Consider the following 12,425-nt stretch of genomic DNA (forward strand, 5'->3'; position numbering starts at 1 on the left):
GGCCGTGTCAAAATACCAGAGGACCGACATATTATTCACGAACGATTCAACATATTAGGCTTTCAAAATAAGAGCACACAGAATCAGAGCTTTCTGAGAGCGACTGTGTTTCATATCACTGTGTAAAAGATGCACGAGGCTCCTTTCATTGTTGGACTGATCAGAGCAGTTTGGATCAATAAGCACTTATAACAAATAATCAAATTCTTTAAGAGTAACAATACAACATATTAATTATGTTCCTATTCAAGTGTTACTTGTTCAAATATATAATCTGTGAGACAAACCAAACAAAAATCTATAAATTGTTCAGTTTTGTTAGATCATGTTCTTTATATAAACACAGCGACCTCAGTTATAAATCGCTGTATTAAAGGAGATCAGATTAATCCTAATCAGCCATTATTGCTCCTCCCTAAAGGGTTAATATTTCCTGAGCTGCTGAATCTGCTCTGATAAGAAATCGGTGCCGTGAGTCAGAGAAAAAAGACTCTTAAACTTTAGCTACTCTGTTACCGCAGTGCGGCGTTGCACTGTAATCTTACAGCACTGCTGCCACCACCAGGTGAGAGGAGGAACTGCAGGGAACTGGCTGGAGTGGCATTAATAACACACTCTAAAACAGAAGCCACTTAAAGAGCCGATTAAATCTGCCCAGGCTGCGTTTGGCCCTGGGGCCGGACTTTGGACACGTCTGAGCTGAAAGATACAAGGAGAAGTAAATATCAGTGTGGCTAGGCTAACAGCGTTAGCTGAGATGAAAATGGTCAGCGTCTGTCTGTTTATATCTGTACACTTTCCCAGGCATTAATTTAAAGCCAACTGTGAAGAAGCTGAGATGGAGCTCTGGCGCTCACCCCGGCAGTCCTTGGCGCTGATGGCATCGCCGTAGTAACCGGGGGCACACCTCTCACAGTTGTGTCCAGCCGTGTTGCCCCAGCAGTGGAGGCACTGCCCCGTCACGTTGTGGCACTCGTTGAAGATCAGGTTGGGGTCCGAGTTCCCGTTACAGTCACACTTCTTACAGGAGTCGCCCACGCGCATAGGGTTACCATAGTAACCAGGAGCACACCTGAGGGGGGGTGGGGGGAGAGCTGTCAATCATGAGACAGAAACTAAGAGAGAGAGACAGGAGCCCAAAGTTTGAACTTCTACTAATGAAAAAGTTTGAACTGCCTGTTTGAACGTTTGAATAATGTTAACTGAGATTAACCCAACATAACTGTAGTGATGTAATGATGATGTAAAAAGGCCTCATTAGTAATCAAAATGTGTGAGCGCCCTCTGGCTGCAGTCTGTGTATATATATCTGGTGTGTACTGACCTCTCGCAGTAGTGTCCAGCGTAGCCTTCCTGACATACACACCGCAGAACAACACCCTTCTTATCACAGTGAGCAGCAAAACTATAAAACAAACAGAAAACAGTTAGCAGAGCCCATTTATACAGAACGCTAATCTAATATAAACGCAACGTGTGAAGTACAGGGAGTCCTGGCGGGTCCAGGACACCCTAATTATTGTCTTGGACCCCTTGAATGTCTCAAAATCAAAATTCTGGTGGTCCCTGAAAACAAAATTATTAAGACGTTCTGCTGTCCATTAGAGAAAAACAGACACTCAAATCCAGATTCAGTGAAGCTGATTGTTTATCTGCTTCCCCCACAATCAGCTTCTGTCTCTGGTGATCTTAACTAGCTAGAGCTGCAGCACTGCTCTGCCTCAGGGTGGCGCTGTAGCAGACTGGCTCACCCAGTTGGTCCTTCATAGCCTAGAAACTGTAACTCTGCCCGGATTCCTCTGAAAAACTTTACAATGAGCTGCAGCAGATCTGTAAATCTGAAAACTCGCCCAGTTTCCCAAGAGTTTGGAGTGAAGAGTGACTGTTCCTCATTTCTCACACTGAAGACAGAAGAGGAGACGAGGAAGATCTCAGTTACTGTGAGGAAGAGCGCAGAACCGCACTAGAACAGAGACTCTACAGAAGAGGAGACGAGGAAGATCTCAGTTACTGTGAGGAAGAGCACAGAACCGCACTAGAACAGAGACTCTACAGAAGAGGAGACGAGGAAGATCTCAGTTACTGTGAGGAAGAGCGCAGAACCGCACTAGAACAGAGACTCTACAGAAGGAGAACTGATAAACAAACATTTACTGACATTGAAAATGGGGAGAGAGTGTTAGCTGGCAGACAACATGGGACCCCCGAATACCAGGGGGGATTTACACACTGGATAAACAGATTTCATTGTGTTAATAATTATGCAATTCTCTAATATTAGATGTCATAAGTCTAGACGTCTAAGGGTTAACAGTGTGAGGGATTGTGGGTAATGGTGTGCAGGACCCGTACTTGTTGGACTCCAGAGAGATGGGACACGCGCACGGGCGGCACTCGTGACGACCATCTAGGAAAACCTCCAGAACGTATCCGTCCTCACAGCGCTCGCAGAAATCGCCCACACTGTGATCCTGACAGTCCTGAAACACAGCGGAACCCAGACGTCATTACAGGCGCAGGTAATACTTCCTCAGTGTGTTCACACAGGACCTGCCGCAGTAGGGGAACAGGAAGTGAGGTAAAGAGGAAGCGTACGATGCAGATGCCGGTGATGTCCTCACAGGTGTGGGCGTGGCCTTTACAGTTACAGGGCAGACAGGTGTTCTGTTCACTCAGGAAGAAACCTCGCGCGCACACCTGCAGAGAGAGCAACACAACATCAGCCCGAAATCAGACAAAACACAACCACACAACATTTCATCTGCACGTCTGAACAGCTCTGACCTCCAGTGTTACAAGGTAAAGACAAAATACAGCATAAAAGCCCCAAACATCAATCAGATATACATTTATGGCAATTTCCTCTGCAGAAAAATAGTTCCAGCTGCATAGATTTTAAAAAATAGTACATAGAGCAAATATTATTGTAATATACACTGTTCTTCAGCCAGTTTATATATTTTTGTACATTTATTACTTATATATAGATAATATTTCACTCCACTATTTGCATGTCTGGTAGATGCTACCTGCATTTCATTGACTTGTGCCCATACTGAGCAATACAATAAAACTAAATCTATCTATCTATCTATCTATCTATCTATCTATCTATCTATTTAATGGGGGGTGGGGGGGTGGTTGTCATTCATATGGCCAAGAATGGCCTCATTTGACAGCAAGTGGCCGTTTGATGTGCAAAAAACTGTAACTTAAGGGCTTCAAAAAATATATATATACATATATATATATATATATTTGGCCTTTATATTGTGTGTAAACTTCATGATGAATTGAGCAAAATACTTGGAAAAAATTCTGGTTCCATTGACTTACATTAACAGTAAAGTAGGTTATTTTCTTTTCCTGTAAAGTTACTCTTTTGTTAAATGAGGTATGAGGTTTTGATTCGACAGCTGCGATATATTCTTTGCAACACTTCTACAGTGTATAGAAATATATATATATATATATATATATATATATATATATATATAAATATGTACTTCAACTCCTTATAAATGATGCAACTTAAAAAAGTAACATTCAGTGTAGTTATGACAGAATATGAAGTTAACTTGTGAACTCAAAATTGTAAGTTACCTAGTTTACTCACTTCGCATCATTTTCTCAGTGTATGAGGCTCACGCTACCTTGGCAACCACAGCAGGTCACGGCTTGGGAAAGTGTGTCGAGTATCACTGACAGTAATGACTGTGCAGAACAGAAAACACTGCAAACACACTTACAGCAGAACCCAGTGTGCAGCTGCTGTGATTGGAGAGCTTTGAGTCGGTGTGTTCTGCTCGGTTTGTTGTAATGAATGTCTGTGGGGTTCGAATGTTTAACACAGAGACAGTAAAACTCTCTGTTTTCCTTTAATACAAAGAGCAAATTTCCCAAACATTAACCGTTTTCCAGCACAGCCCTAAAGAGTTCTCCAAACCAGCCTGCGGCCCAGAAACACGTACAGTAATGGACGGTCATATGGGAGTAATCACACACAGTGCGTGTGGAAGTGTTTGGGGGGCGGGGCCTCAGAGCCAGCTCAGCTCTCTCATTCTGTTTCATTCTGTATTTTCCCAGCCCGGCGCTCTTTCCCACCATTCAGCTCCCAGTAATAATAAACGTGATGAGAACTGAGCACAGCATTTGCTGCTGGAACAGAATCACACAGACAGATTCACCATTACCCACAATCCATCACTGCAGCTCGGACGCGCCGAGAACTCACCATTACCCACAATCCATCAGTGCAGCTCGGACGCGCCGAGAACTCACCATTAGCCACAATCCATCAGTGCAGCTTAGACGCGCCGAGAACTCACCATTACCCACAATCCATCAGTGCAGCTCGGACACGCAGAGAACTCACCATTACCCACAATCCATCACTGCAGCTCGGACATGCCGAGAACTCACCATTACCCACAATCCATCACTGCAGCTCAGACACGCAGAGAACTCACCATTACCCACAATCCATCACTGCAGCTCAGACACACCCTTTTCCATAGTAACTCTACACCCTTTTCCATAGTAACTTCACACCCTTTTCCATAGTAACGCTACACCCTTTTCTATAGTAACTCTACACCCTTTTCCATAGTAACTCTACACCCTTTATTATAGTAACTCTACACCCTTTTCCATAGTAACTCTACACCCTTTATTATAGTAACTCTACACCCTTTTCCATAGTAACTCTACACCCTTTATTATAGTAACTCTACACCCTTTTCTATAGTAACTCTACATCCTTTTCCATAGTAACTCTACACCCTTTTCTATAGTAACTCTACACCCTTTTCTATAGTAACTCTACACCCTTTTCCATAGTAAGGCTACACCCGTTTCTATAGTAACGCTACACCCTTTTCTATAGTAACTCTACACCCTTTTCCATAGTAACGCTACACCCGTTTCTATAGTAACGCTACACCCTTTTCTATAGTAACTCTACACCCTTTTCTATAGTAACGCTACACCCTTTTCTATAGTAACTCTACACCCTTTTCCATAGTAACTCTACACCCTTTACTATAGTAACTCTACACCCTTTTCCATAGTAACTCTACACCCTTTTCCATAGTAACTTTACACCCTTTTCCATAGTAACTCTACACACTTTTCTATAGTAACTTTACAACCTTTTCCATAGTAACTCTACACCCTTTTCCATAGTAACTCTACACCCTTTTCCATAGTAACTCTACACACTTTTCCATAGTAACTTTACACCCTTTTCTATAGTAACGCTACACCCTTTTCTATAGTAACTCTACACCCTTTTCCATAGTAACTCTACACCCTTTTCGATAGTAACGCTACACCCGTTTCTATAGTAACGCTACACCCTTTTCTATAGTAACTCTACACCCTTTTCCATAGTAACTCTACACCCTTTTCTATAGTAACTCTACATCCTTTTCCATAGTAACTCTACACCCTGTCTATAGTAACTCTACATCCTTTTCCATAGTAACTTTACACCCTTTTCTATAGTAACTCTACATCCTTTTCCATAGTAAGGCTACACCCGTTTCTATAGTAACTCTACACCCTTTTCCATAGTAACTCTACACCCTTTTCTATAGTAACTCTACATCCTTTTCCATAGTAACTTTACACCCTTTTCTATAGTAACTCTACATCCTTTTCCATAGTAAGGCTACACCCGTTTCTATAGTAACTCTACACCCTTTTCCATAGTAACTCTACACCCTGTCTATAGTAACTTTACACCCGTTTCTATAGTAACTCTACACCCTGTCTATAGTAACTCGACACCCTTTTCCATAGTAACTCGACACCCTGTCTATAGTAACTCTACACCCTTTACCATAGTAACTCTACACCCTTTTCTATAGTAACTCTACACCCTTTTCCATTATAACTCTACACCCTTTTCTATAGTAACTCTACACCCTTTACCATAGTAACTCTACACCCTTTTCTATAGTAACTCTACACCCTTTTCCATTATAACTCTACACCCTTTTCTATAGTAACTCTACACCCTGTCTATAGTAACTCTACACCCTTTTCTATAGTAACTCTACACCCTTTTCCATAGTAACTCTACAGCCTTTTCTATAGTAACTCTACACCCTTTTCTATAGTAACTCTACATCCTTTTCCATAGTAACTCTACACCCTGTCTATATTAACTCTACACCTTTTCTATAGTAACTCTACACACTTTTCTATAGTAACTCTACACACTTTTCTATAGTAACTCTACACCCTTTTCTATATTAACTCTGCACCTTTTCTATAGTAACTCTACACCCTGTCTATATTAACTCTACACCTTTTCTATAGTAACTCTACACACTTTTCTATAGTAACTCTACACACTTTTCTATAGTAACTCTACACCCTTTTCTATATTAACTCTACACCCTTTTCTATATTAACTCTACACCCTGTCTATAGTAACTCTACACACTTTTCTATAGTAACTCTATGGTTATTTTGCACACAGAAGTATATTTTTGTGAAATTTATATATTTTGATAAAATATTTGTGCTCTGTCAGAAACCCTTTGTGGGCGGAGTTTGGAGAGAGAAGTTAACCATATGGTTTGGTCAGTACAATACTGTTCTGTTCCTGCCGTCTGCTACCGCCTAACCGTCTCACAGAATCAAACGACCATTTGTCCTGTTCACACACACACACACACACACACACACACACACACACACACACACACACACACACACACACAGCTGTGCTGCATATTTTCCAGACTGTGTGAGTGAATAGCAGAGCAGCTGTGAGGAAGACTCCTGTCTGACCTTCATCATTATTTCCTGTTTTACACACTGGACAAACACATTCATACACACACACACACACACTCACACACACACATACACACACACACACATACATACAGTGCTGAACCCCACATGTAGCTACTTCACCTATTGTTGGTATTTGTCACAAAATAACACTGTTTTTGCATTATTTATATAATGTTCTGATGATGATGATGATGATGGTTATTAATAATAATAATAATAATAATAATAATAATAATTACAGGAAGTGTTTCCTGCCAGCTGCTGTCAGACTTACCGCCGCCTCCGCCATGTGGTGGAAATATTTGCAAAACAAAATAAAACATTTCCACCTTAAACACACTGCTGTCTCTGTTTACTGTGTTTATGTTTATTTGTATTTGTAGTGTTTTACTTTGTTCTTACTGGCAGTTTCAGACTTACAGTCATCATAAACATCAGTTTATACAGTTTTGTACTCCAGACTCACCAGAACCTCCTACAGCTCAGACTGCACAGAAACTCTGTTCAGCTCAGTTTAAACTCTCCGGCTGCACAACTCTGCACACCACACTGTCCCACTGTCTGTGTGTGTGTGTGTGTGTGTGTGTGTGTGTAACAGGACGAACAGCTGGACTCAATGCAGCAGGGAATTCCAGAGCGAAGGATCGTGGGAAACTGGAGAGATCCTCAATTTGAGTCATCGGAGCAGGAAACGTCTGAGACCAGCGTGAGTTTAAAAAAAGTCTGAATTCATGCTTTCTGTGGATTTTAATTCATATACATCTGTGTGCAAAAGTTTGTGCACGCCTGGTCAAATTCCATACCTTTGTTGATTCTGTAAATAAGTAAACACGCCCTCTACAGAGAACACACTGAAATATACCATTTTAGTGCACAATTCCTGTTTATTTGCTGAGTTTAACATTTAAAATGTGCCATAAATTTTGCACACACCACTTTTTATGTTTTGTTTTACCCTGATATGTTAAAATTCAGTAAATAAACAGTAATTGTGTAATAAAATGTGCAGAAGTGTGTCTCTGTAGAGGATCTGTTAACTTATTCACACTCAGAAAATCAGCAACAACATGAAATTTGACCAGGGCGCACAAACTTTTGCACACTAGTGTAGATGGCTGTCCATTCCAGCAGCAGATACTACAGTACTCTGTTATGTACCTGAGGTGAACAGGTGATGTTCAAATAAATCACTTTAAACGTTAAAACACAATCCCCGCCCTCTGTAACTGCTCTTAAACCTAATCATTAGAGGTGCAGTGTGTGAGATTAATGGGGATTTATTATCAGAATGGAATATAGTAACAAAACCATGTGTTTATTAGTGTATGATCATCTGTAGCTATGAATCGTTGTGTTTGCGTTATCTTATAATGAGCGCTTCGTATCTACATAGTGAGCAGCTTCTCTTCAAGGCCGCCATGTTGTGCCGTCATGTTTCTACAGTAGCCCAGAGTGGACAAACCAAACTCTGGCTCTAGAGGTCGCCTTTCACGCTTTTATGCTGAAGTGGCAGCTTGAATATGTTGGCACTGTAGCTCCGGCTGGAAGACGTAGAAAGAAGAAGACTCAGTGGTTGCTGCCGGTGCTGCTGACTGTTTGTGTAGTGAGAAGTTTGAAAACCCAGATTGTGAGAAATGGAGGATCAAATTTATCATTCAGCAAAGAACCAGTGAGAGAGGGTGAATCGTCACCGTCAAAGAAGAGAAAACATGAAGAAGCAGAATGAAATCAGGACAGATGACGGCAGGAAACCTGACGGTGGTAGGTTCTACTACGCACTTAGAGAGGGAGGGGTGAGGGAGGGGCCTTCAACTGGGTGCCATCTGCAACCTCACCACTAGATGACACTAAAACTTGCAGACTGCACCTTTAAAATACTTTAAAATCTTTTTATTTTTTCATTAATGTAAAAGTCAAATGTGTTTTCATTAGTTGTTAATTATAGATAATGAAAAACATACATTATAGCCTCTCAGTGCTGTTACATAAACACACTCACCCTCTGAAACATCTGCAATAGTCAACACGTCGCATGTTCAACAGGATCATTATTTTTCATTACTGTCAGTGATACTGATCGAAGTTATTAATTAATTTTAAAAGAAACAATTTGGAGTAAACTGTTAGATCATCTACAGACTGTCCTCTTTCCATTAGCATGGAGTCTTCTTTGTTTTCTTTGCCTCACAGCGTCCTGCCTGTGTCCATCCACCATAAAAAAAACATTTTATGCGCAAAATCTTTTCAAAGCTATCGTAAACCAGTGTCTCAGACATCAGGCAGTGTATTTATATCTGGCTCTGGCTCCACTATCCACTCTAGCTGGTGTTAGCTAGAACATCCACTGAGGAGAAATAACCCTGAGTAGAAGCTCATGACCCTGCTGAAAAAACAGCACAGACCAGCAAGCATTTCATGCTGATCTATACTTGTCTATGCTGGTCTATATTGGTTTGATTCTGGTTTAGCACCCCAGCATGGTCATGCTGGTTGACCAGCATACTAGCATCAAAACACAACACATACTGGTTTTATTGGTGAACAGCCATGCTGGTCTATAGTGGTCTTTCCTGCAGTAGTATTTCTTCACTATCTACTGCTGCACTGGTCAGGTCTAGTGTTGATATCTCATCTGAAGGGGCAGCCTTAGTTACTCAACCTTATCAGACACAACACTTCACTACTGACTTTAATACTAAAGAAAAGGCTGTTTCCTTCCTCGTGGTTAACCATATAACCTTTTATGAAGATACTACATCAAAGATAGTCAGAATACAATCAGCAGGCAGAGTTAAAGATACAGTATATGAGAAATAACAAATCTAATACTGGATGTAAAAATGAAATAATCACTGGTGCTAAAGCTGAGACTGTATTTGAAAAAGCATAAAATTCCTCCTCAGTGAAGTCTGGAACAGTCCGTGATATTCAGAGCAGATTTTCCAGAGTCGCCCAGAACAAAGCCAGCTTTTATTCAGCTGTCCACTGCTGCAGTTCACACTCACACCACATCACGTCCTCGGCATCTTCACAACACCAGGAGCAGCTCGGCTTTAGCTTTAATGTCTGCAGAACACCTTGACTAATTTGTCTAGCTTTAGCATCTATAGAAGACCTGGGCTAGTTTGTCTAGCTTTAGTGTCTATAGAAGACCTGGGCTAGTTTGTCTAGCTTTAGTGTCTACAGACGACCTGGGCTAGTTTGTCTAGCTTTAGTGTCTATAGAAGACCTGGGCTAGTTTGTCTAGCTTTAGTGTCTATAGAAGACCTGGGCTAGTTTGTCTAGCTTTAGTGTCTATAGAAGACCTGGGCTAGTTTGTCTAGCTTTAGTGTCTATAGAAGACCTGGGCTAGTTTGTCTAGCTTTAGTGTCTACAGAAGACCTGGGCTAGTTTGTCTAGCTTTAGCGTCTACAGAAGACCTGGGCTGCAGGGATTTCTGGGAAAGCAGGGATCCTAAAGGGAATTAACTTCACTTCCTGACCTCTCTCTCTCTCTACCTCTCTCTCTCTCTCTCTCTCTCTCTCTGCCTCTCTCTCTCTGTCTCTCTCTCTCTCTCTCTCTCTCTCTCCGCCTCTCTCTCTCTCTCACTCTCTCTGCCTCTCTCTCTCTGTCAATCTCTCTCTCTCTCTCCCTCTCTCTCTGCCTCTCTCTCTCTCTCTCTCTCTCTGTCAATCTCTCTCTCTCTCTCTCTCCCTCTCTCTGTGCCTCTCTCTCTCTCTCTCTCTCTCTCTCTCTCTCTCTCTCTGTGCTGTTTATGCTATCTGTGTGAAGAAGAACTTCAGCTGCAGGGTCACTGACCTCTACATGCTCAGGAAAGAAGACACATTCACACACTGCTCTCACTGAACTGAGAGAACGTTTACAGACGGAACCAAACTGAGTTATCATGAGTTCTCTGAGTAACACAGTTACAGTCAGAACACTGACTGTGTTTCATCATCATATAAGGCTCTGATATGAAAGTGTACAGTTAAACAGCTGTAATTAGGTCTAATAAAACAGTGGAGTCTGTTTAACTGACTGTGTCATTGTTTTGTAAAGTGTCACTCTGAGTTTATACAGCCATGTGCAAAAGATTGAAAACCGCCGTTCAAATTCTCTTTCTAAGAGAAAATAAATTTAAATATTCTATATATATTTTACTTATTTTGATCTAAAATAAAATGCTAAACCTATATATACCTTTACATCACAATACCTACATTTAGAGTCAGTTATTCATTCAGCCTAATGAGAAACTGTAGAACAGACTCAGTTTATATCACAATACCTACATTTAGAGTCAGTTATCCATTCAGCCTAATGAGAAACTGTAGAACAGACTCAGTTTATATCACAATACCTACATTTAGAGTCGGTTATTCATTCAGCCTAATGAGAAACCGTAGAACAGACTCAGTTTATATCACAATACCTACATTTAGAGTCGGTTATTCATTTGTTACACAATTACTCATAGCAATACTGAACAATTAATAGTTAATTCTCAATAATTTCTAGTAATTACTGAATAATTCTAAATTGATACTGAATAATTCATAGTAGATCCTGAATAATTCATAGATGTTACTGAAAAATTAATGATAGATACTGCATAATTTATATTAGATACTGAAAATTTCATAGTATATACTGAATGCTTTATAGTCCAGTGAGCATCCTGACCAATCACAGTTCTCGACGACTGTTTCTTTCCACTGAAGTCATTCAGCCGACAAATACTAGATACTAAATACTCCATAGTTGTTACTGAATAATATCAATTCAGATTAATAACTGAGTAGTAAGTAGTTTAACTAGTGAAATATTTATCGTAAGTCATACTCCAGTAATCCCAGTGTTCAGTAACAGGACGGCAGTGGTGCGGTTCTGAGTGGACTCACGGTGAAGACGGGTTCCAGCTCGGCGCTTGTTGTCGTCAGTCCAGAGAGAGCGCTCAGTAAACACAACGAGAGAACAGCCAGACGCGCCATTTCCCTCCCACTGCTGCGGCCTCGAGTCTGTTTTCTCTTCTTTCTCTCGCTCCGTTACCCGTCTGATCCTGTTCTACACTCTCTCTCTCTCTTCACTCGTCCGCTCACTCTCTCTCTCTCTCGCTCTCTCTCTCTCTCTCTCTCTGAGGCCCTGCCCAGCCTGTAAAACAAACTCTAACTCCACCAGCTTCCTCCCTCTCTCACTCTCTCCCTCTCTCACTCACTCTCTCAAACAGACAAGGCCTGGGATTAAATCACATACAGATGGGAAAGAGGGAGTGAGTGAGAGAGAGAGAGAGAGAGAGAGAAAGAGAAAAATGGAGAGATGGAATAAGAGAGAGAGAGAGAGAGGGAGAAATGGAGAGAGAGAAAAAGAGAGAGAGAGAGAAAAAGAAATGGAGAAAGAGAAAGAGAGAGAGAGAGAGAAATGGAGAGATAGAATAAGAGAGAGAGAGAGAGAGAGAGAGAGAAAGAGAGAAATGGAGAGAGAGAAAGAGAGAAAGAGAGAAATGGAGAGAGAGAAAGAGAAATGGAGAGATAGAATAAGAGAGAGAGAGGGAGAGAGAGAGAGCAGTGAAAGAATGAATCGATTTTCTGTGTTAATATCGAGGAGAGTATTTATATGAATGATAATATACTTTA

At 41.1% G+C, this 12,425-nt stretch overlaps 1 protein-coding gene across 2 annotated transcripts in view; it reads right to left on the reverse strand.

The window, feature by feature from the left end:
* Positions 1–12,003, reverse strand: part of lama4 (laminin, alpha 4) — a 49,890-nt gene extending 37,887 nt beyond the window's left edge. For both annotated transcript variants that reach the window (XM_036582547.1, XM_036582546.1), the window contains exons 1-5: positions 11,694–12,003; positions 2,596–2,697; positions 2,353–2,480; positions 1,325–1,405; positions 858–1,072 (exon numbers count right to left, since the gene is read on the reverse strand). In XM_036582547.1, coding sequence (XP_036438440.1) covers positions 858–1,072; positions 1,325–1,405; positions 2,353–2,480; positions 2,596–2,697; positions 11,694–11,783 — 616 coding nt within the window. In that variant the 5' untranslated portion in view covers positions 11,784–12,003. The remainder of the gene's footprint in view (positions 1–857; positions 1,073–1,324; positions 1,406–2,352; positions 2,481–2,595; positions 2,698–11,693) is intronic.
* Positions 12,004–12,425: the final 422 nt, after the last annotated feature.

The sequence above is a fragment of the Colossoma macropomum genome, unplaced genomic scaffold (assembly GCF_904425465.1).
Source record: "Colossoma macropomum unplaced genomic scaffold, Colossoma_macropomum, whole genome shotgun sequence".
In the NCBI taxonomy this organism is placed as follows: Eukaryota; Metazoa; Chordata; class Actinopteri; order Characiformes; family Serrasalmidae; genus Colossoma; species Colossoma macropomum.